At 40.4% G+C, this 22,078-nt stretch overlaps 1 protein-coding gene across 5 annotated transcripts in view; it reads right to left on the bottom strand.

The window, feature by feature from the left end:
• Positions 1-216: 216 nt before the first annotated feature.
• LRRC3B (leucine rich repeat containing 3B) overlaps positions 217-22,078 on the bottom strand; it is a 46,277-nt gene continuing 24,415 nt past the window's right edge. For all 5 annotated transcript variants that reach the window (XM_082752448.1, XM_082752450.1, XM_082752452.1 and 2 more), the window contains exon 2: positions 217-2,150. In XM_082752448.1, coding sequence (XP_082608574.1) covers positions 1,208-1,987 — 780 coding nt within the window. In that variant the 5' untranslated portion in view covers positions 1,988-2,150 and the 3' untranslated portion in view covers positions 217-1,207. The remainder of the gene's footprint in view (positions 2,151-22,078) is intronic.

The following is a 22,078-nucleotide window of genomic DNA, read 5'->3' as shown; positions in this document are numbered from 1 at the left end:
ACCCAGAGATAAATGTCCTTTATCACCATAATAAAATGATAAGAGAAACACATTCTTGTGAATTTGTTCCCTTCAAAAACTTTATCTATGAAAATAGAAAACCATCATGTTTCTGGAGACAGTAGAGCTTTAAAATATCCATTTTATATTCAAGGCTGAGCTTAACCTCATGAGCTTTTTATTTTCCTAAGCATTTATCCATAAAATCATATAAAAATATCTTGTCTAACACACCACAGAATATTCTCAGCCTATATATTCAATTTTACTTTGTTTAGCCTTTTAAAAAATATGTTACATCCAAAAAAAAATGAAGCCACTTTCAGTTATGAGCCCATATACAGATTAGAAAGACTAATTTTATTTAACTTTTTTTTTTTCTTTTTCTTCCCATTACGATTGGTGCTCTAGTTTGAACAGTATGACTGAGTTTGCTCTTGCCATCCTGCTGCCCTCCCCAGTGCTCAAGACATCTGTTTGAAGCTCTTGGATGGCAGTAAATGGGTGTAAGATTAAAAATAGCCCCTTTTCCCTACTACACCTAGAACACCTTCTCTTTGGTGTTCTCTAATGTTGGTCTTTCATGTTGGTTTCTCCCCAGCACTGCCAAAACACCCTCCAGGATCCTACCTGAGTTTCCATTCCCTTCTCCTGAAGTCAGGGCATTCTCTCATCATGATGAGCAGCCCACAAATGGGCCACCATTCACCAGCTCTTCACCTTGTGCCCTGGGGACAGAAGAGCCCTTTGGGGACTCTGCTCTCAAACTTCTCACAGCCCACTTCATTATTGCTCTCAACTTCCACCTCATGAGCACTGATCAAACTCAATATGCTGTGGCACCAGACAGGTTTCTGCTCAATAAATTACTCTGTTTTACATGGTTCAAAGTTAAGCTTTTATTTGGTTTTTAAATTAAAAAAATAAATTTCATTATTAAATAGTGGAATGGGTCTAAACTAAGGTTTACATATTAATTCACTTGCTTTAGGATACCAGAGAAATAATTAAAGTATACCACCCAGACAAAACTCTGTTAGAAAGCTCAACAGTGGCGTAATTCAGTTAAACAGGAAAAAAAAAAAAAAAAAAAAAAAAAAAAAAAAAAGAGTCTTAATGTTTACAATGAATGTTAGAAGTAAACCTCTGGTTTTAGTGTCATCCAAATCTAGTTTCCATCGTAAAGGCAGTCATTGTATTCAGAATACTATACCACAGTGCTAATGTCATCGGCTTCATCTGGTTTCTTTTGCCTGCTTGGCAGGGATTTCAAGTACTCAAGGTGCCTCCTTGCATCTTCCTGATTTTGCCGGACATAATAAACCACGTATGAGATCACCATGGTGAACCAGCCAAACATGGTGACCAGCATGGCGTAATCGGTAGTCTTTTTGGGAAGGTTGCAGAGGTCAGCATCGTTGGCAGCATTGAGGAAAGGTCTCCCGGCATGTTCATCCAGCACGGAGGTCTTGCAGATGACGTTGTTGGCTGTCTCGTGGTTGGAGGCCATGCTCCTCAACACCTGCTGCAGCGTGCAGTCACAGTGCCAGGGGTTGTTAGCAATTCTGGCTCTGGCCTTTAAGTTGTTGAAAGCATTTTTGTGCACGCTTTGAATCCGGTTGTCAGACAAATCCAGAGTCTGCAAGGTTTCTGCCACCCCCTTAAAGGCATGTTCATCTATAAATTCAATCCCATTTTTTGATAAATTGAGGACTCTCAGTTGGTGCAAGTCCTTAAAAATCTCATTGGGGATAGACGTTATCTGATTGGAGTCCAAATAAAGTAAGACCGTTTCTGGAGGAAGATCTCTGGGTATTTCCTTGAGGTTTGCATTGCTACAGCTGACGTTTAAACCTCCAGAGTGAGAACAGAGGCAGCCTTTCGGGCACATACTGGCAGAATGAAAGCACAGTATCATGAGGACAAAACTTTGTAAGAGCAGACACATGGAGAGGGAACGAGTTAGCCACAGGTCTACCAAATGCATGCTGGGGTGTCAGCATAATCACACAACCATTTCTCATTCAGCCAACAGTGGCAGGAAAAGGATCGGCAAAGCTGAAGTGTGGCTTCATTTTCTTCGGTGGGATTAGCAAAAAATGACTAACGTGTGGACTTCCTCATCGTCAATACTCTTCTTAAAAGCACACCTGCAAAGAGGAAGAAAAGTTCCTTATACCATAAACTCCAATCCAAATTTGGTTTAAAAAAATAGAAATGAATGAAGGCAAAGTGAAAGGCAATACCAAATAAATGATCTATTATCCTATCCGTGCAGCAGAGTATTTATTCAGGTACCTCCTATTAGCATTAATCTGAGTTTAGTACATAAATCTCCAGTACACTGTTAAGAGGATAGACTACACTCATTACAAATTACACAGGTTCATGCTTTAATACTTATTAGAGGAGGCACTGGCTTGTTTTTAAAAGCAGACTTTTCTAAAATACCCATAAAAATAAATTACATTTTCCCTTGCTAAAGTAGAAGGTGCATTAGCAAGAGTTAGGAGTTAGATCTCCAGCAAGTGACTGGTAAGTGAGGAATTTGTGATGGTTAATGTGAATTTATCTTAAAAATAGTTTATGTTATTTTAAGTTCAAATCATAGTTAAAGTGTTTACTTTCTAAGGTACTTTAAAACAACAAAAAATTACACAAAACAAATAATGTTAGGAGACACCACAAATATCCATCGTCTCCTTGTTTTCTGCCCCTATTTCCTTCTTGCTTTTGAATGCTTATTTCCTGTACCTCACAGTAGTTTCTGAGCTACCCACGGAAATAATTTCTACTACCATTTTTCTTGAAAATTTTCTTTACATTTAAGACAGAGAAAAAGAAATAAATATAGTTGCCAAAAACTCAATCCCCCAAACCAAGCAAACTTCACATAAAACTATATGCAAGCCAAACAAAAAAATTTTTTCATGGCATGTAATTTGCTAATAGAATATATGAAAAATAGTGTTTCTTCTTCTCCACTTGCAATTTGGCTTAAAAATAGTAAATATCCAGAAGCTTTTCCATTTTCTTCTTTAATTGGAACACAAATACAAAAGTCTAAAATGCTGACCTATAAGGTTTCAAAGACAATCTCATTTATTTTTTCCCTTATTATGGTAAACTATGAATTTCTAACCTCAGCAGGTCCATTTGTTTTCATGTGCATGCCCTTTGTCTCTGTAGCAGCTTGGATATTTGCAGCCTTCATGTTATATTTACATATAAATGATTTTTTTTTTTTTTCATACACACAGCGTAGTTTACTGAACAATAAAATCCCTGCAGGGAGGATGTGTGTAATTGTACAGGAAGAAGAAGAAATTGTATTGCAATTATATTTGCCTGCAGAATTCACATACTAACTGCTTTTTTTTGGCACATCAGAGTAACATGGATTAAACGTGTCATGGAATCTTTCAAACACATAATGCACACTTTTTTTAGCCCTTTTGCTGATGTTTAGTATGTCAGCAACCCCACAGGAAAAAACATCTTGAGAGTATGTACATTATGTGTGATTAGTCCAATGCTATGGCTTGGGAATGACAGAAGTACACCTCCCACTGCCATTTCCTGTATCACCACCACTTTTCAACATATTTATTGATCAAAAGAGAGATTGCCCAAGAGCCTAAACAGAAAGTTTATGCTTTGGCTCTGTGACATGGAGATCTTGTTCCATCAAGTTTCATTCTTTTCTTAAAAAGAAAGGAAGTTGTTAGCCATTTCTCTTGTGAAGTTAACCCTGGAAAAGCAAAACCATTATCAAGGGAAGTAAGCAGAGCATGAAGAGCTCCCTGTGAGGAACGGGAGGTGAGGCAGAATCTCCAAAACCAACAGAAAGCCCTGCACGACACATGTGAAACAGGGTTTACAGAAAAGAAGCCCACTGCACTGAGTGCATTCATGCTATCTCTCCCTATGGCTCTTGGGTAACTGCAGTGTCCGGTCTTCTGATCAGACAGAAATCAATTACAGTAGGAGACAAGCTACAGAAGTTGTTTTTTCCCAGCCTGCTCAAAAGTGCTAAGTACTTGCTAAAATGTGCAGCCCATTCAGAGGCCAAGCTGGAGGCGGCAGCTGCTCCCTCTGGCAGCTCCAGGCTGGCAATCTGCTCCTCCCTCCCACAGCCCTGGGTGCTGCAGCAAGAAGGTCTGTCCCCACAAAAAAACAGCCACCTATTTTCTTTTCCCTTCACGTTTACATGCCTTGCTACTGTGCTGCATGGGAAGAGTAGAAGAGCGGTTCAGCTCTCCATCAGAGAAGTAGTAGGCATCATCTCATCACCTACTACTTGTACACAGCAGCTTTCCACCAGTGATACTGGGGTAAAAGAGCAAAGAGCTGCAGTAGTCTCAGATGCTTAATTTTGCAGAGGCAGAAAAATCCCACTGTTTTCACCAGATTGTGAGGATTAAACATCATATTTGCTTCCTTACAGGCTAAAAAAAAAACCTACTTACTTAAAATTACCCAAAAGATAAAGAGTGTTTTAGCCTATAACCTTCTCCACATCTATACCAGCACCTTCAACAGCATAAGATAGCATCAGAACTGTCTTTAGGAATTACTGAGACCTTTGATAATTATCAGTCCCTGAATAGCAATGCCAGACATCAGAAATGTGACACTAAACATCCATGGCAATGCTACCAGACTCAGCTTTTCTGCTCAACAATGTTCATTAAGAACATAAGAGTATGGGAAAAAGTCCATGTGCCAACCTGAAATTACACCATGGGTCCTGGTGAGACCTCCATAGCATAGTTATGCCACCAAATATACTGTGTTGAAGAGGCCCCAAGCACCAAAGACAATGTGGAATGTCTTCACCCCAGTGAAGACAAGTGAAGCTCTTTTTCTTTAATGTATTAATGTCTTTAGAGTGGAAGGAGTAGGATCATTACAGACTGAGCAGGCAAATGTTTAATGAAGCAATGCATCTTCATAAGAGAATACTCAGTAAATGGGTAAAGAGGGAGAAAAACTCCCACTGTTTTAAGTTGTTAAAAAGAGCAAATATGAGTTTAAACCTGTAATTAACAATCCAGCCAACAAAAACTTAGCTGAGCAAGAATAAAGCTCAGCAAATTCTCAGTAAATTAACTGGAAGCATTCCAACGGGACTCAGTATCAGTCGAGGGAAACAGAGCTTTGTTTACTTCCACAATCAGAGTATCTGATCCAAGGGATATCTGTGGTTTGGGTTCCACCAACAAACCAAAGCATAGCACTTCCTTGACAGGCATCCTACCAACTTCAACAAGACAAAAGGGAACTAGGATCTGACCTTTTGTAATGCCAAAAGGAAGATTTTTGGCTTCGTGAGTATCTATTGAATTTTCTCTGCCTGGAACACACTAAATAAAATAGAAGGTAATGGAGGTTGGAACAAGGACAAGAGAGAAAAACAGACAGAAAAACTGAAGATTACAGAAAAAAGAAGTGGAAGACAGAATTAAAATAAACATGTGAATTAACTGGAAATGCGCAAATAAAGAAAAAAAAAAAACAACATGGAAAAATAAATTAAAAAGTAAATGAAGGCACAGGGAAAAGACAGCAATGCTACAAGCACAGATAACAGCAAGGCTTAAAAAGGCATTTTGTGTACATTGTTAAAATACAAGTACACACAGAAAACCTAACATATAAAGCAAATATTGCAAGGCTATAAAACTAGAGTGAAGAGGACAAGAAATAATTTTTTAGTCTTGCAGTTTTAACTGGTTTCTAGCTTTCCTCTTCTCATGCTCCCTCAAGACCACTCACTCAGTACAAACATCCAACAGTGTGAGAAAATGTACACAGCCTGAAATCCTCAAGGAAGGCACATTTGCTCTTAATATACAGTGAGAGTTGTATCAAGTTCCAGGTGTGAGGTACTTGCAGCGGTTTCCCTTTCCAGCAAGCAAGGTGTATAGATTGTATCTTGGCACATGAGTGCTTAGCATCTGCGATACTACTGGTTCAGGTATTTAATTAATAACTCCTCCCCACACAAATTCAGTGAGGTAAAGAAGCATTAATGCCTCCTACTACCCATCTGGAAAAAAAGGGCCTGCAGATTTAGCCAAGTCACACAGAAAGGCCATAACAATTTCAATATTAATTAACTTTCAATATTAATTTATCCTATTGTGCCTTCAGAGCATGATAAAGGAAATGCTATAAAGATCACAGAGGACAGCATAAAAGTGACACTGAAAAACTGAGAATTTTTTTTTAGGACAGTACTAAGACAACAAAAGGCATATAAAAAAAAAAAAGATCAATCACATATTTCGCTAGAGATGCCTGACCTAACAAAATAGAAGACGAAAGACAAGGGAAAATATTTTTTTTTTCTATTTTAGAGTGGACACTTTCGGAGTCTATGTGACAGCTTTACCCAAGTCTTTAGCCAAGTGCTCACACACACGCAAGAAGTTTGTCACTGGCACTCCACACAGCCTCTGCCCCCATTAAAAGTCAGAGAGAAGCAGCTGCCAGTCCCCTGCACTTTAAAGCCAGCCACTGCCAAGTACTCCAAAGGAGAGACCAAAATCAACCTTAAGAGCTATCCTACAGTATTTCAAACACACACGCACAGAGCCTCCCCAGCTGTCAGGATCAGCTTGCATCTCCACCAAGATGAGGCTTATCGGAGCCCCTTGTTAATGACACTGTTCCTGGAAATTTCCATCTTCCAAATGGGAGAGAGAAACACACTCCCTGCTTGTTCATCAGGTTCCTTCTCCGTACGTTGTGTATCTAGATTCTAGTAGGGTGCTCCAAAGATTATTTCCAAGCAGTACAAAAAACTACCTGTGACAGCCAAATATCTTTGTTCAAGTCATTCCAATATCACAGCACTTGTACTTGGAATTTCAGTGGGATTCTCAGCAGTTTCAGCTGAATTCCCAATTTGGGAAAAGGCTGTTTCTTTGGGATGTGTTGTCATGGGGCCTCAAGAAAAAAGACAGAAGGTGCTATGGCATCAAGCTGCAGTGTAAGCACAGTCTCCTTCTAAGTACAGGAGACAAAAGGAGGCATGCTTCTTCCTACCATAGCCCTGTCCCTACCCACTGTGCAGTGTCCCTCTCTTTCCCCTCTTCCTTCTCCAGGCCCTGATAGGCTCATCACAGTTATCTGACAGAAAACTGAAAGGGTCAGTAAGCTGCACCTGTCCCCTTGGAGCCCAAACCCAAGAACAAGAAAGTGCAGCACTGCCAATGGGGAAAATACAGTCCCAGTGGTACAAGAAGTTTTTCTCCCTTGGGTGGGTCTGGAGATTGCTCAAAGCTGCAAAGACTTGGCAGGACTACAAAGGCATGATATAAAATGAGTTACAAAAACCAGAAGCATGCAAAATGTCCAGCATAAGAAGAGGGACTGCTGTCCTATCCCAAAAACATGAGTGATACTAGGATCACCTGCTGTAGCATTGGACCCCTGGGGCAAAGGACAAGGCAAGCTTGTGGAGTCAAGCCTGGACGCATAGTATGAAACGGAGTGCATAACTGTCAGCCCCCTACAGATTTTTATGTGGTTTCTAGAGTCAGAAAGTCTGGCTACAAAGGATTTTCATTGCTGATCTCTTACGCCAAGAGGTAGTTCCATCTCAGGCTTGACCATCTGTGCAGATTCCATAAGCTAAATTATGTCGTCTTTGGCATTTCAGCAACTACACCATCCTTGCGGTGTGCAAAGAGAGCTGGATGTCACACATGTCTCACTGTGAAGGAAATTCGGAGATAGCAGCTCCATTTTCTCTATCAATAATGTGCTAGAATAATCTCTCTTCTTGTCATCAAAGCTGGATCCCCTGATGAAAAAGATTGCAATTCTCATTCCAGCAATGTCAGTGGGGTCACAGCTAACCAGAGATGCTCAGCATCTGGGCCCACAGTTTGTATTTGTTATTACTGAAGGTGCCAAGATTAGAGAGGAATTGCTTGTTATTGGAGCCTATATGCTCAAACCAGCAAGCAAGAATGGCAAGAGGAAAAAGACAGAAGCCAACAGACCAGCCACAGGGGATGGCCTGTTGGCTGCGTAATGATCACTCAATCTGTTTGTTCTGTCACTTTTCGACCTTCAGAAATGACAGCATGGAAGAATTACACACTAGCCAATTTCTGAAAAACCTGTGGATTGTAGGGTCCGGGTCCACAAGTCTGTTCTACAGACCTCATCTGCAGTCCTCATTTGAGAATAGACCCCACATTGCACTGCAGAGCTCCACATTCCTTGGGATCACAGAATCCACCACAATCATCCCCAGCTTTTCTGCTAATAACGAAGGTACCCCTGTGAGCAGCTGTGTGCCCTCTATGCTGCAGAGGGGCTACACATGTTATAGTGCCTCCCACCCTCCTCGCATATGACCCATACAGCCCCCACAAGAAACTAAACTGCTGATACTTGTATGTACAGCTCTAATGTCTTCAGAAGAAACTCTCAGCTTCAGTGAGTCCTAGAAGCCTTCAACAGATCCCGACAAAAAAGGCACAACTTTCAAAGCCCACTCCAACTCCTGACAAACTTCTGTAACAAACTTCTTATGTGTTAACAGTGGAAGTCTCACACAGAATTAGAAAAGCCCAGGAAATAAAGACTCCTGTAGGGCTAATTTCTTAGATATCTGTTGCAGCAAACTTGCAATTTGAATAAATATTAAAATTTTATAACTAACAATCCATTAAAAGGGAACACTGTAGCACGATTATTGTTCTATCTGACTTCTGGTCAATTACAGAGATGTTTTATAGCTTTGAAACATCAGACATTTTTTGTCTTGAAGACATCGACTGTCTTGGTATATAGAAAAGACATGCTCATTGATAAATCTAGTCTCCAATTTCTCTGTTAAAACGGGACTTAGCTTTGCCATATTGAATACTTTTATTTTAAATCAGGTTTATCAAAACATCCACTGACAAAGAAAATACTCCTCCTTTTAATGAATCCTTTTCCTTGAGTTCATTTTCCTGTAATGCCAGTCAGTTTGTTACTGCATACACACAAACCAACCTTACTCTCCACATCCAAACATAACTGTATTTTATGTCTTTGCACTCCTTTGCCACTAATATAGTCACATAATGCCATACATTAACTTATATTTAAAAATATTATCCTGCAATGATTCTATTAACAAGATAGCCACAAATTCACAGGTGAGTCCCCCATCCAAACACTCCAGTTTGCTGAAGAACCAAGGACAGGACAATTTTACTTGAACCAAAGTGATTTGCCACCACTACTCCCCACCAGCTGCATATGACATATTTACAAAGAATCCAAACAGGAAGAATTATTTCCATGCATCCTCTTAATCTTTAGCTATGGGTAAAGATTATCACCTTCTGATAAGCTACACACTGGCTTGTCCTGCACACCTGCATGCTGTCTTTGTGAGCAGCTGAACCTCTGGAGGCTATGATGGTCTGTGCACACTGGAGGATAAAACCAACATGAAATCCTGTCTGCCTGCCTGCTCCAAGAGCTGGAAAGTGAGGATAACTGCAATCTGGAGCTGAGCAGGAGCAGCAGGACCCAAAGGAGAACACAGCAGTTGTTTCTGATTTCTGTGCTGCCTGCTCACTACAGAATGACAAGCTTCATGGGTACCAAATGAATTCCTCCAGACAAACAACACAACTATAAAAAAATAAAAATACAGCCTGTGTATTGTCAGAGGGGAAGGCATCCTGGCACGCTGCAGCCAAGGGCAATCTCACTAGCTGTGCACACACTCCAAGCTGGACAACTCATCCCTCTCTCTGGCTCCAGGATACTGCCAGGGAATTCAATTTAGCATCCGAAACAAGAATCTGGCGTCGAGTCTCTGGAGCCAGGGTGCTGGCAATCTCTGTCTTTCAGGCGTTTTTCCCTGGCACTCCTTAAATGCAGTGCGGCTGCCTGGCTGCTTCTCACCACAGCTACCTTGAAGGTAGGCAGTCACGATGCTATAAAGCAGCAAACCAGGGAGATGCCAAGAGCTGCCTGCTAGGTGCCAGGTGACTTAAATTCCCAAAAGAAAGTCTCCAGCAATGGAAGACTTTCAGGATCTCAGAGCATGGCACAATGAAATCCTAAAGCAGTAACAGAAATAAATGAATAGAAGCCAACAGCAAATGAGGTGAGAAAAAAGGGGTGCAAAAGATCACTGATTCAGTGAATAATTGAAATGTCATGATTAATCACTGTGAGTCTGAACTTCAATTACATAATGGATTCATTATCTAATGAAATACCAAATGTACTCAAACTATAATATTCTCCCTCAAGACAGCACTCTGAATGAACGTCAATATTTTGTTCCCCAAAACCTTCCAGTATAGACATCTTTCTAACAGCTGCTCATCATAAAACATTTCTAGTGGCAGAAGCATACTGTATAGGTACAGGTTTATAGATCTTACCCTCTCTTAACAGAGTGATAGAATGGTTAAGGAGAGCCAAATGAACATTTTAAGCTATAATTACTTTCTGATTGTGAGATCACCAAATGTATCACTCTTTATTACAGACTAACAGCTTACTTAATTATACTGTGTGGGCAAATGAATCAGCACTTTAAGATTGATGGGGTGGGTTCATGGTAAAAAATATATTTGACTTCTCTCCTTTTTCATCTCATCAGAAATTATTTTATAATTCGCTGCTGATAAATAATTGTGTGAAGCTTAGCAGATTAAGAAAAGATCAATGACAAGAAAAATATTAGCCATTATCTTCTATCTTTCCTAAGATGCTTTGCTCTTGGAAGTCTTCTGCGACAACATATTCCTTGGAAGGAAATCTGATACCCTTGATGGAAATTAAAGGAACAGATGTCAGGGATGGGCTTAGTTCTCTTTCTTTCAAGCCCTAACAAAGAATGGATATGGTTTTACTCTTCCAATGTCACCGTCCCTTGATTTTTCAATCATCTTTAATGCTGCCTACTTTTCTCAGTTATTGCCTGCATCCTCTTCAGATGATTTAGGCTACGAAGGGTTCTCATGCTTTCTCTGAGCAATAAACCCTGCTGGGAAATATAAACAACATTCTGTATGCCTATCTATGCCACTTGAAAAAGGAACCAAAACATTTCGTATACTTATAGTGCATAGGTAGCATCAAGATGAAATAACCGAAAAATTAGAAGTATAAGAAATCAGCTGAGTATCATCAACTGTTAAATATTGCTCATCATTCGTTATTTTCAAGAAATTGGCTTGATGGTCTACAAAAGAATGAAAAAAGGCTCAAGATAAGCCGGTCACTCCTCAGCAAACATATCTGTGAAATGAACTTTTTTTTTTTACTACCATATAAGTACATGAAGAACCATATAACACTTAAGGGAAATGCTCCACCACAGACAAATGACTGTCTGAAGTATTCTCCAAACCCATATAATTTGTTTCTAGATTAATTATTAGTGTGCATTAGACTCAAGACCATTTTTAGAGTTTAGGATCATGTTCCATCAATTCTCAGTCACATTTTCTGTAACATCAACTGTTCTGTTCTAGCAAGAAAACCCTTTCCAGCAGCAGTCAAGCCAATCCTCCAGATAATTTACACTAGAAAGAAAATATATTCTTAAGGGTTAAAATAATCTGAAATGGGAATACTTTATCTTTTCCAAATAAAAAGACACAGAATAAAGTCTGTTATACAGCCTGGTTATGAACTGAATGCACAGATGCCTTTCATGATTAGGCACTGCAGTAGATTTTCAACAAATCTGATAGAATCCAATGTGAAATGTTTTTAACATAAAAGGTCAATTTCACTATATTTGCTGATCTATTTTTCTCCCATATTATAAAAGAACATGATCCAAGTTTATAAGAAAAGTGACTGGTTTGAGCCATATCCTGACTCTACCCAGTAGCTCATGATGGATGCTCCTTCAACTCAATTCTGCAGTATCATATCAGAGAAAACGTCTTCTTGATCTCAAGATAATTACACTGATCACCTCAATGATTACCAGCATAATCAGTGACAAGTCTTGCAATTTAATCTTGATAACTGCATCTGGTGACTGCAGATGGTGTCCTTGTCCAAATGAAGATCTTTTTTTACTTTGTTTTGCACATTGTAAATCTAACCCCCAGTAATAATAATGCATTCTCAGAAACTAACAGGCCTTCAAGTTACCCCCTTTAAAAGATAAGCAAGGTTCAGATCATCTAGAGACTTTTATTCCACTTTTAAGGGCACTTATTTGGTTTTGCATACTGTTATCTCCAGGCTCATTTGAGGTTCATCCAAATGTTCCTGCAACTTACTAGACAGTGGGAAGAGAGAAGTTGTAATTAGGCTGGGGAAACTGTGCTGCTAATAAAGTCAGCAAGGCAGAAATAAGCATGCAAACCTGAAGGGACCATTCAGCAAGGAACATGCTAGCGGCTTTGTAAAGTTGACAACAGTTGCACGAAGCAGCCAGCAAGACAGCTGCTGGTTGCAGATACCCAGGCACTAGGGAGCCCTAGAAGAAATAAGATGTGTTACAGATTCCGAAGTAAGACAGGCAAGGGAGGAGGAGAATGAAGCAAAACGTGACTAAAAGCTGCTTCTTCCGGATGACCTATTGCCACAGAGTAGGTCCCCAGTAACTGCTACAGGTCACTGCAGATCAGACCATCTCTAGGGTTAGACACCTCAAAGGGAAATAGAGATGTGAGTAGAGACAGTGCCACAGACGTAGTTTAGCATCCACTTTCATATGCTTTTGTTAATTGGGATCTGCTTTACCTAGTTGTGTTAAACTACAGGAAACCAAGGCTGCTTCTTTCCATGCGCAACTGCCCAGTGGGAAAAAAAATAAAAATAAAATAAATAAATAAATAAATAACAAGCAGAGCAATAATCTATGGCACAAGGAATTGGTAAGGAAAGAAGCCAGGACAGTAGAAGCTACTATTAAAATGAAACAATCTGATTAAAATCCACAAGATGAGACCACAAAGAAAAGCAACATACTTCCACAGTAATTACTCTGTATGAAAAAATATCTGAAAGAGGGGGGAAGAAACCACAAACTAAATTAGCAGTAGGGGACAGTGCTTTAGAAGAGAAGCATAGCAGTTATTAATTCAGCTCCTTGTGCTTTGAAATAAACTGGGTGTATAACAGTATAACAACAGGACATCTAAGATGCATATCAAAGTAGAGTAACATATACATAAAAAAAAAAAAAAGCTTAACATTTTTATATAAAGTAAATTATAGAGTTTGAAATTCCCAATTGCAAGTTCTTAAGCTAAAGTGAAGGTTAAATACCACAATAACAAAATGTTTTATAATAAAAATTAAAATAGATAAGTATCAACTAATTTCAGAAAATGGTGAGAGCAAGTATGGAATAATTATGAGATCAACACACAATTAAACAACTTTGAGAAGACATTCAAATAACCTTCTGGAACCAAGTGACGCACTGACTTAACTGCAAGCCACTTGGGCTTGCTGAAGTAACTGTTTGATCAGTGATGCTGGTTTTGCTGGGTCAATGGTTGTTCAACCTGCACACTATCAGCTTGTATAGCTGAGATCAAAGTGCCCATCTGCAACAATGCACACACATATACTTCACTTTTCTGCACCAAAGATGTCAAGCAAACTATCATAAACCTCTTCCATATCAAACCACCCACCAACAAAAATTCATCCCCAATTTTAATATTTTAATCCATGAACAGCTTCAAATAACTATAATTTCTTCTTCGTCAGCTTGCCAGAGAAGCATATCTTTTTTCTCTCAATATATGCAATAGTACCAGGCTAATAATAGATTTGAGTTCTATATTTAGATATCATTACAGCTCTACAAGCTGAACATGAAACAGCCTGGAAGAGTTAGGCATGGGGCTTTTGTATTTCTGTGAAAGCAAGGCTAGCAGCTTCCCATCAGGACCCAACACTAGCTTTTAGCTCAGCTGGCTGCTATCGGCATTAAAGCCCAAGGAAAAGGCCAGCTCAAGCACAGCCTCCGCAGCTCCATTTTATCTGAGGATCTCCCGGGCAGCAGAATCTAGCAGTGGAAAGCTTCGATGCCATCTTGTGCTGGCAGCATTTCCCTAATTAAGAGTTTAAGGCCAGATGGAGCCATTAGATCATCTAATCTGACCCCCTGCCTATCATATGACGTGTCATTTTACCAGTAAAGCTCATATTGAGCCCAACAATTTAGGTCAGGCTAGAGCATGTCAGAGCTGAGGAGACTGCTGTGTGCACAAGGCAGTACCTTTTGTACGAGCTGTACTTGTACCCCCCTACACCAGGAGGTACCGGAATGCCTTCAACAGAGCCTGAATGCCCCCAGGAAACTCACTTCCCTCAGCATACACTGTAACAGTTAAACACACTTTTCCAGGAAGAAGCTAATCTAGCTGAGATGCCTGCTCCACCAGGACCTAGACAGCAAGCAAGAATTACAGAGGTTTTCAAAAGAAAGGCTATACTGAAAGATTCTGTTATGCTGCTCATCAGAAATAGTTGAATTTGGAGACCACTGGTCTCCAAATGAGAGCTAGAAACTCTCTTTTTTTTTTTTTTTTTTAAAACATCCTGGTGAGTTACATCAGGCCCTCAGCTACCATTAAAGGTCTTTGCAAATTACAAGTGTTCCACCTAAGCAGCAATCAGGATGTTTTCCTTCCAAAATGACTGCTGTGGAACATCCCCAAGGCTTCCCAGGAAGTCAGGTAAAATCCTTTTATTTTTTAAAACCATGCACTGTTTTTCCAAAGTCGTAACAAACTCACAGTATAAATTTCTCTTCTGAGGACATATGATCATAGAAAGTTGATATTACAACTTGATGTGGGAGGCTGAAATCCTCTAAGGGTTCTCTGACCCTTACTCAGCAAAATATTTAGCCTGGTTGCAACTTAGCAGCTTGGTGAGAGGCGAGCCTTCAGTGTTCAGGGGGCTGAAATAAAAGTTGTTTATCAACAATCGCTAAATAATAGGAACAGCTCTAAAGAAAAAAATGGATTGGCATTTCTCAGTGGAAATAAACACCAGTCTTTATCAGACATGAAATCTAGCTGTGCTAAAAAACAAAAACAAGACACAGCTGCTTGATACTGAGTGAGAAGAGATTTTCCAGCCAGTCAGTTATTCTTCCCAAGGAGAAAAGAAAAGAAAAGAAAGGAAGAGCCAGAAGAAAGAATTGCAATGGCTCCTTCCCAGATGAGAAAAAAAGCACTGAGGTCACTTCTTTTCTAAGGGAGAAGAGGTCTTTATTAGCAGTACTAGAGCACAACAGGAAGAGACCAAAGCTCAGTTCAATAAAGCCCTCATTTTAAAGACAAGAGTACATCAGCTTTCAGTGCGTCCCCATGGAGGTTGTACAGCCAAGTTGACTTTGGCGGAGCTAGCTGATACAAAAAGCAAGAGTTGGGAAGAAAAAAGTCTTGATTAGCTGGGCAATGGTCCAATGAGCAAGACACTGGAGGCTGCAAGTTCACAGCCAAAGAAGCTCAGGTAGAAATAATTTATAACAAATTAAGTTAGGTCATGGTAATGAAATTTAAAGACAAGCGGGACACGATTTATTTTACTAAGGCTTGTTGAAAAGTGAAAACCAAGCAGAGCCAACAGGAGGGCTAATTTAGCTCTGGTTACAGTTGGTACTGGCACTGTGATAAACTCGACATATTTAGAATGGGAAAAGAATTCAAGAATAGGCTTTAAAAACAAAACAAAACAAAACAAAACAAAACACAGTCCATCTCCAGCAAGCCAGTTTGAGCTCAAAACCATGCCACAACACAAACATGGCAGGACTACCTCATTGGGGGGATTGGTTACCAACACCTGCACTGCCAAGCCAGCTCGGAGCAGGAGGAAGGATGGAAAACCCAAATGGGAGAAGGCTTCGTAAGAGCTGCAGTCCCCTCACAGGTCACCAGACAGCTTCAGCTGTGAGGTGGCTCAGTGCCTCATCGCTGAGGGCCTTGCAAGGCCCCTCAACAGGTTACCTGGCAGCAGCCCAGGCTCGGCTCCGGTGCCATCACGTCCTCAGCTGTCCTCCTGCCACCCACCCGCCTCTCCCTCCTCACACTGTGAAACATGGCAGGAGAGGGGAAAACAGCAGCCACTTTGTAATGGATGAATGCAGCAGTTTGCAAGAGGGAGAGATGAAAAAGTGTTAATATTAAGGTAATAGAGCTTGTGGCCATTTTTCAGTCTGAAATGCGTAACACCATAAAACAATGCTTAAAGGCACTGACTTCTGTTCCAAACCACCTGCATGGTAAGGCACCCTGCTATTAGCACAGAAGTTGTTTATTACCAGTCTCATTTCAGTTTGATTCCAGGAGAGTCATAAAACTGATTTTTTTCACTCAGTACAAGAGCCCAGGTGGCCCCAGGTTTTCTTTGGCATGCCAAGTCTTGCCGTGTCACCTGTGATCCCTCCCTGGTTGCTAACCCATTCATTTCTAACAAGACATATAAAAATCACGTCCGAGCAAATGAATCCGTCCCCAGCACTTGGCACATGTATACCGTTCTTCTTTTCTGGTTCCTGAAACTGCAGCAACTCTTGGTGAGGTGTGTTTAGCATAATTATAAGAGTGGCTTTGTCTGCCAGCATGCATCCCGTGTATCCACACGCTCCCCAGAAACATTCTGGCTGGTGGGAGGTGAAACCAGATCACTAGGTCCTCTCCCAGATCAATTTCCTCAAAAAAAAAAAAAAAAAAAAAAAAGCATAAACAATGTAATAGCAGAGCAGATAAATAAACAGGCATTTTTTTTAAATTGAGATTTTTGCTATTTTCACAAATAAAAGCATACAAATTCAAAGCTACTCACAAACTTTTCGATTTCCTCTGTCAGAAACAAGTGTTAGGATTTAGGGGCTCTTTATAAAGATGGCCGAGCAACAAAGTCCTTATCTCACTGACAAGACTACCAATTCAAGGACATAAAGACGGGGGATAGAAGAGCGGTGGTATGTACAGGAGTGTTCAAGGCAGTCAGTCAGAATTGCCTGTGGAATTGCAGGGAGAGCAAAGAAAGAGAACAAGAAACTGCTGTCATGCTTGTGCTCTCTCCGTGAAGAGAGGAAGCCCCATATGGGAGTTTCACAGGGGTCGTCTGAGAGGCCACTGCAGCTCAAGAGCCTGCAAGCGACCTTCTTACAATCTGGAGCCCAGTGAAATTACCAAGCATTAACATGTACTACAAACTACACCATCTTTCTGGGAGCTATGAAATAACCTGTGAATCAACCCACCATCAGCAGCATCAGCTCCCCATTGACTGATATGGCAGAGAGATGGACTGATATGGCCAAGGATGGCAGCATAGTCTTACCTCATATTTACGTGTTTTCATCAATAGAGGGGTAAACTGCCCCTCTCCTTTTCCTCTTTTTAAGAGTCAAGGAACTGCAAAGGCACCTTTACCTCTTTTACGCATTCAGCCACACATCTGAATACAAGTCCACAGTTCAGGACACCCAGACAACTCCTCATTGTCTATGCAACCACGTTATCAAATCACAGTCTACATACTATAAGCATGTAGTATGTCTACATACTATGAGGTATGGTAAAACAAATGGTAAAACAAAACATACCACCTCCTGCACTCTTGCTCCTTCTCTTCTCCCTTTCAGTCAGCCAAAGGGACCCCCCAGTTCCAACAGAATGATTCGCACACAATAAAACAGACTTTCACAATGCAGTAGTGCCATGCACAGTCAGGTTCTGGTCCAGGAAAAGTTTGTCTGCAGCCCACATTAATGCTTATGGAAAACCTCAGATTTTACATCTCTTGAGCTTCACAGAGAAGCCTGTCCTTGCAACCCTTTATTTCAAACCTTGCAATCTTTGTCAGCCTGAGGAACAGCCCATTATTAAACCTCCGTTAACACAGCGATGTCAACCAATTTTCAAGCAGACCTGTGATAGATGAGCTGAATTTCAAAGCAGCCAGTGTCCACCAGGCAATAGACATGTGTTACTGCACCCCCAGGGCTCTCACGGTGCTCTGAAGTATCTCCCTTGAGCACAGAAGGGAACCACTTGCAGCCACAGCATTAATAGTCACCCTGTATTGTCACCATCATGGACACATACCCTCATCAACAAGACTCCTGCAGACCTCAGCCCCATGTCTGTGCTGTGCTGTTCAATCAGTTTCTCTCTATCAGCTGCCTTGCTGCTTCCAAAACAAACACCCTCTGCCAAATGTACAGTCACTAGAGAAAGGAAAAAAAACAACCACACACACAAAAAACAAAAACAAAAACAAAAAACAGTTGTTATTCTTGAGAAGAACAGGCACAAGGATGTGTCCCTTCAGCATGAATGCATACAGTCCCAGCCTTAACTGGAACTTTGCTCAGTAATGAATTCTTTGGGGTTAAAGCAACTTCTTCCCACTATTATCATAAAGAGCACCTGCTAAAAGGAAAGCTAGGGCAAGTAACACACACATACTGAATAAAAAGAAATAAATTGAGGTAGTTTCTTGACTTTCACGACCACCACAGAGGATGCGGAATGTGTGCTATCAGCTGTGCTACGGCAAGCCAGGAGCCTGCGTTCTGGCAAGCACATGGGCATGAGTCTCAACAAATCCTGCAGGCAATTATGATGACTCACTTCACTTGCTATCCTTCCCATTGGGATATACAACCTCTCCCTCCACATAAAAATATATATGTCCTCAGGCAAACAACCTTCTAATATTCTTCAAAATTGCAACACTGAAATGCACTTCTGCAGATGCAAACATCTCACGTGAAATAGGGAGAACTGGGCAAGTCAACAACCAGCCCCGAAGGTGTTTTACAACTTCATCTACGATATTAACTCACCAGACTGTTACTTCATACTACAAAGTTACTGCTATGGTTGCACAAACAACTTCATTAAGAATGAGTGATTAGTTCTCCATCAATGGCTTTAACAGCTGTCTTAATAGTGCAATCATTTATTTATAACAAAAGAAATACTAACCTTCTCTTAGAATGAATGTTAGTCGTAGATGAGAGGAAAAAAAAAATAAAACCTGCTGATAATTATTTTATTTAAAGTTATTAAAATACTCCCCAAGCAAAATTTTACATTCCACATTTAATTATTAAATGTGGAATTAATTATTAAATGTGCACATGGCTCAAAATCAGTGGATGAAGAGAAAAAAAAATAATTTCACATCCTTCCCTTTACAATGACACTTTCAGTTGTCATTTCATGTTTCTGCTGCAGTTTTCATAATGCTTGTATCAAAGGTTGCTATTGACATTTTAATTTGTTTTTCAATGTTATTGGAACACACGTTTTCTGAAAAAATTGAATTTTATGTAAGTCATATTTTTATTGATGTAACTTTAATTTTTTTTTAAATTAACCCCCCTGAGAAAACAACTTATGTAAAATGTTATAAAAATGAAAAATTTCAATCAAAATGCAAAATTTAAATAACATCCATTTGCCTCTCCCACTAAAAAGATTAATTTTTTTTTTTCAGAAGTTTTTTGATCTGTAACTTTCTGTCAGCTGTCTTCAAAACAAAGAGAACGTGCTTCTTGATTGCAGTGGTGGTCACAAAGCCTTATGTACACGGGAACAAAGTGGCCCTGTTGACTGCTGCTTGGCTGGACTCAGACTCAGGATCTTAGTACTGATCAGAAGCTGAAGCTTGGATGGTTATGGAGAGGAGGGGACAGGATATGTCTGTAGGATGCGATGCCTAATACAGGTTACATTGTGAGTGAGCTACCATGAATCAAACACACACTGCAACCCTGACTCCGCAAGGTGGATTAATAACAGAAGATATGCTGAGGAATGTACTGCCAATGTTTGCTTCACACTGCCAGCAGAAAGCAGCCCAGAAGACAGCACACCTTCTCCTGGGATTAATTACTGCTACATCCATGTTCTCCCACCAGTTTTGAGGCAGTGCCACGTTTCCCACTCAGAGCCATTCCCAGTGCATGCAGGAAGGGGAGCGACCCTAGCAGACCTTCGTGTGATGGCAGGCTGAGTCTGAGTCTTCATTGCTGTTCAACCCCCTGAGAGCTGTTTAAGGAACCCTGAGAAGCAGAAGGGATTTTTAAAAGTTATTATTGACCCAAAGTTCATGGAGTCCCATTGGAAGAGTAGATGAACACTTCCAAAGATGTGTAGCTCTGACTCCACTCAGTAGGGATATCCAGATTCCCTTTGGAGGACAGGGCTTATTAACCTACACTTCCCACTGGTGGCACACACACAGCAGGAAAGGGATGATGTGTGCTGTACATCCCTGCAAGCAGTGGGATTGCCAAGCTACTGCTGGGCTCGGAACTTGTCAGAAGCTGGGAGCCCAAAACTTGCATCTGCGCCCTCAGAGGCAGCAGCTCCAGGTCCTGCTGAGCTCAGGAGCTGTCAAGGTCCTGCTGAGCTGGAAACAGCATCTTCGCTTTTTTATTTCTTCTTTTTTTTTTTTTCCCCTGCTTGACAACTGCACAGAAGCACTTGTAGATTGGGACTGTTACAGCCATGCTAGCTTAAACAGCCTTGCTCAGGCACAGACAACAGCTCTCAACTGCTACGTGAACGTGACTGCAGACTAATCCAGCTTGCTGTTCTGACACATTAAAACTAGCTCTGAAATCCCTGTGCTGCCTCTAGACACACCTCTGTGCTGCCAGCACACAGCCAGGCCAAACAGAGGAGAGGGGAGAAGCACAAACAAAACAAAAAATCATGGAGAGACTTCAGTAGTTTAGCTTTAAATATAGGTCTACCAACGAACTGTGTATCTATTTAATACATACATTCTGCAAAGAACTGATTTGCATGTAAAGCATGTTACGTGTATAGCATGATATAACATGATAGCTAGAAGGATGGACTCCTACCAGAAAACAAACAAACAAAACAACAAACTAAAGCAGTCTAAAGAAGCGTTGCAGAGAAGGATCTGGGGGGTCCTGGTAGTTTCCCAGTTGAACAAAAGCCAGCAACATGTCCTTGTGGCAAAGACAGCCAGTGATCTTACCACTGTGTGTGAATATCTGATCGGCAGGAGTAATGAGAACAGAGCCAGACTCTTCTCAGTGGTGTCCAGCAAAAAGGTAAGAGGCAACAGGCAGAAACAGAAATACAGGGAATTCCACCTCCTGAACATAAGAACTTTTTTTTTTTTTTTTTTTTTAAACTGTGAGAGGTCAAACTTGGAACAGGTTTTACAGAGATGATACAGAGTCTCCATCCTTGGAGATATTCAAAATCCTGCTGGTCCTGAGCAACCTGCTCCAGATGACACTGCTTTGAGCAGGTAGGTTGAGCTAAGCTATCTCCAGATTAGCCTTCCAGTCCAAGCTACTCCGTGATTACTTCCACTTACATCTGTAAAAACTAAAATTAGAGGAAAAACGTTTGAAAGCAGCACAACTTAAGACAGAGATAATTTGAGGCTGTGCAGAACAGCATTTAAGTCCTAGTGAGGCATGATTTTATTTCCTGTTTATGTTATACATAGTTGTACGATCTCTGTTGTCTCTACAGATGAGATGCACTTCTCATGGCACTTTACTTGCAACTGGGAGTTATGAATGCATACCCTGAAAGCAGAATTTGGATGTAGAAGTCTGGTATCACTTAGACAAAACATTTACAAAACATCTCACCATTGAGCACAGTTTTCATTATGAATCGTGTGAGTAAAGAAAGTCCAATTACAGATGTCCTATTTTTGAAATATTAATTGTAAGGTGCATAGTGGAAAACATTAATTAAAATTGTGCTGGTTTCCACAACAACAGTGCTTCTTGAGAAATGGTTATACTAGCAAACAAATGTTGAACCTACAGAATTATTGCTCAGTGGCATGATACCGTAAAGTAAATTAGTGGTCTTCTTTTTAACTCATACCAGCATCTAAAAGCAAAGGACCAAATCTGTAAATATTTATTCATTTATGTCACTGAATGGTAATCAACAAATTGAGTAAGAATTGACAACGTGGTAATGGCCCCCAATAAATATGCATACAGAAAAAGCTTATCTGGAAATTCTTGAGAGGAGATTTTCGAAGTGACAGCAAGTCACACATGGCCAAACTTTTGGTAAAC

The sequence above is a fragment of the Aythya marila genome (genome assembly GCF_965140915.1).
Source record: "Aythya marila genome assembly, chromosome: 2".
NCBI lineage: Eukaryota > Metazoa > Chordata > Aves > Anseriformes > Anatidae > Aythya > Aythya marila.
Note: the sequence above shows the minus strand (reverse complement) of the source record. Positions and strands in the feature narration are given on the sequence as shown.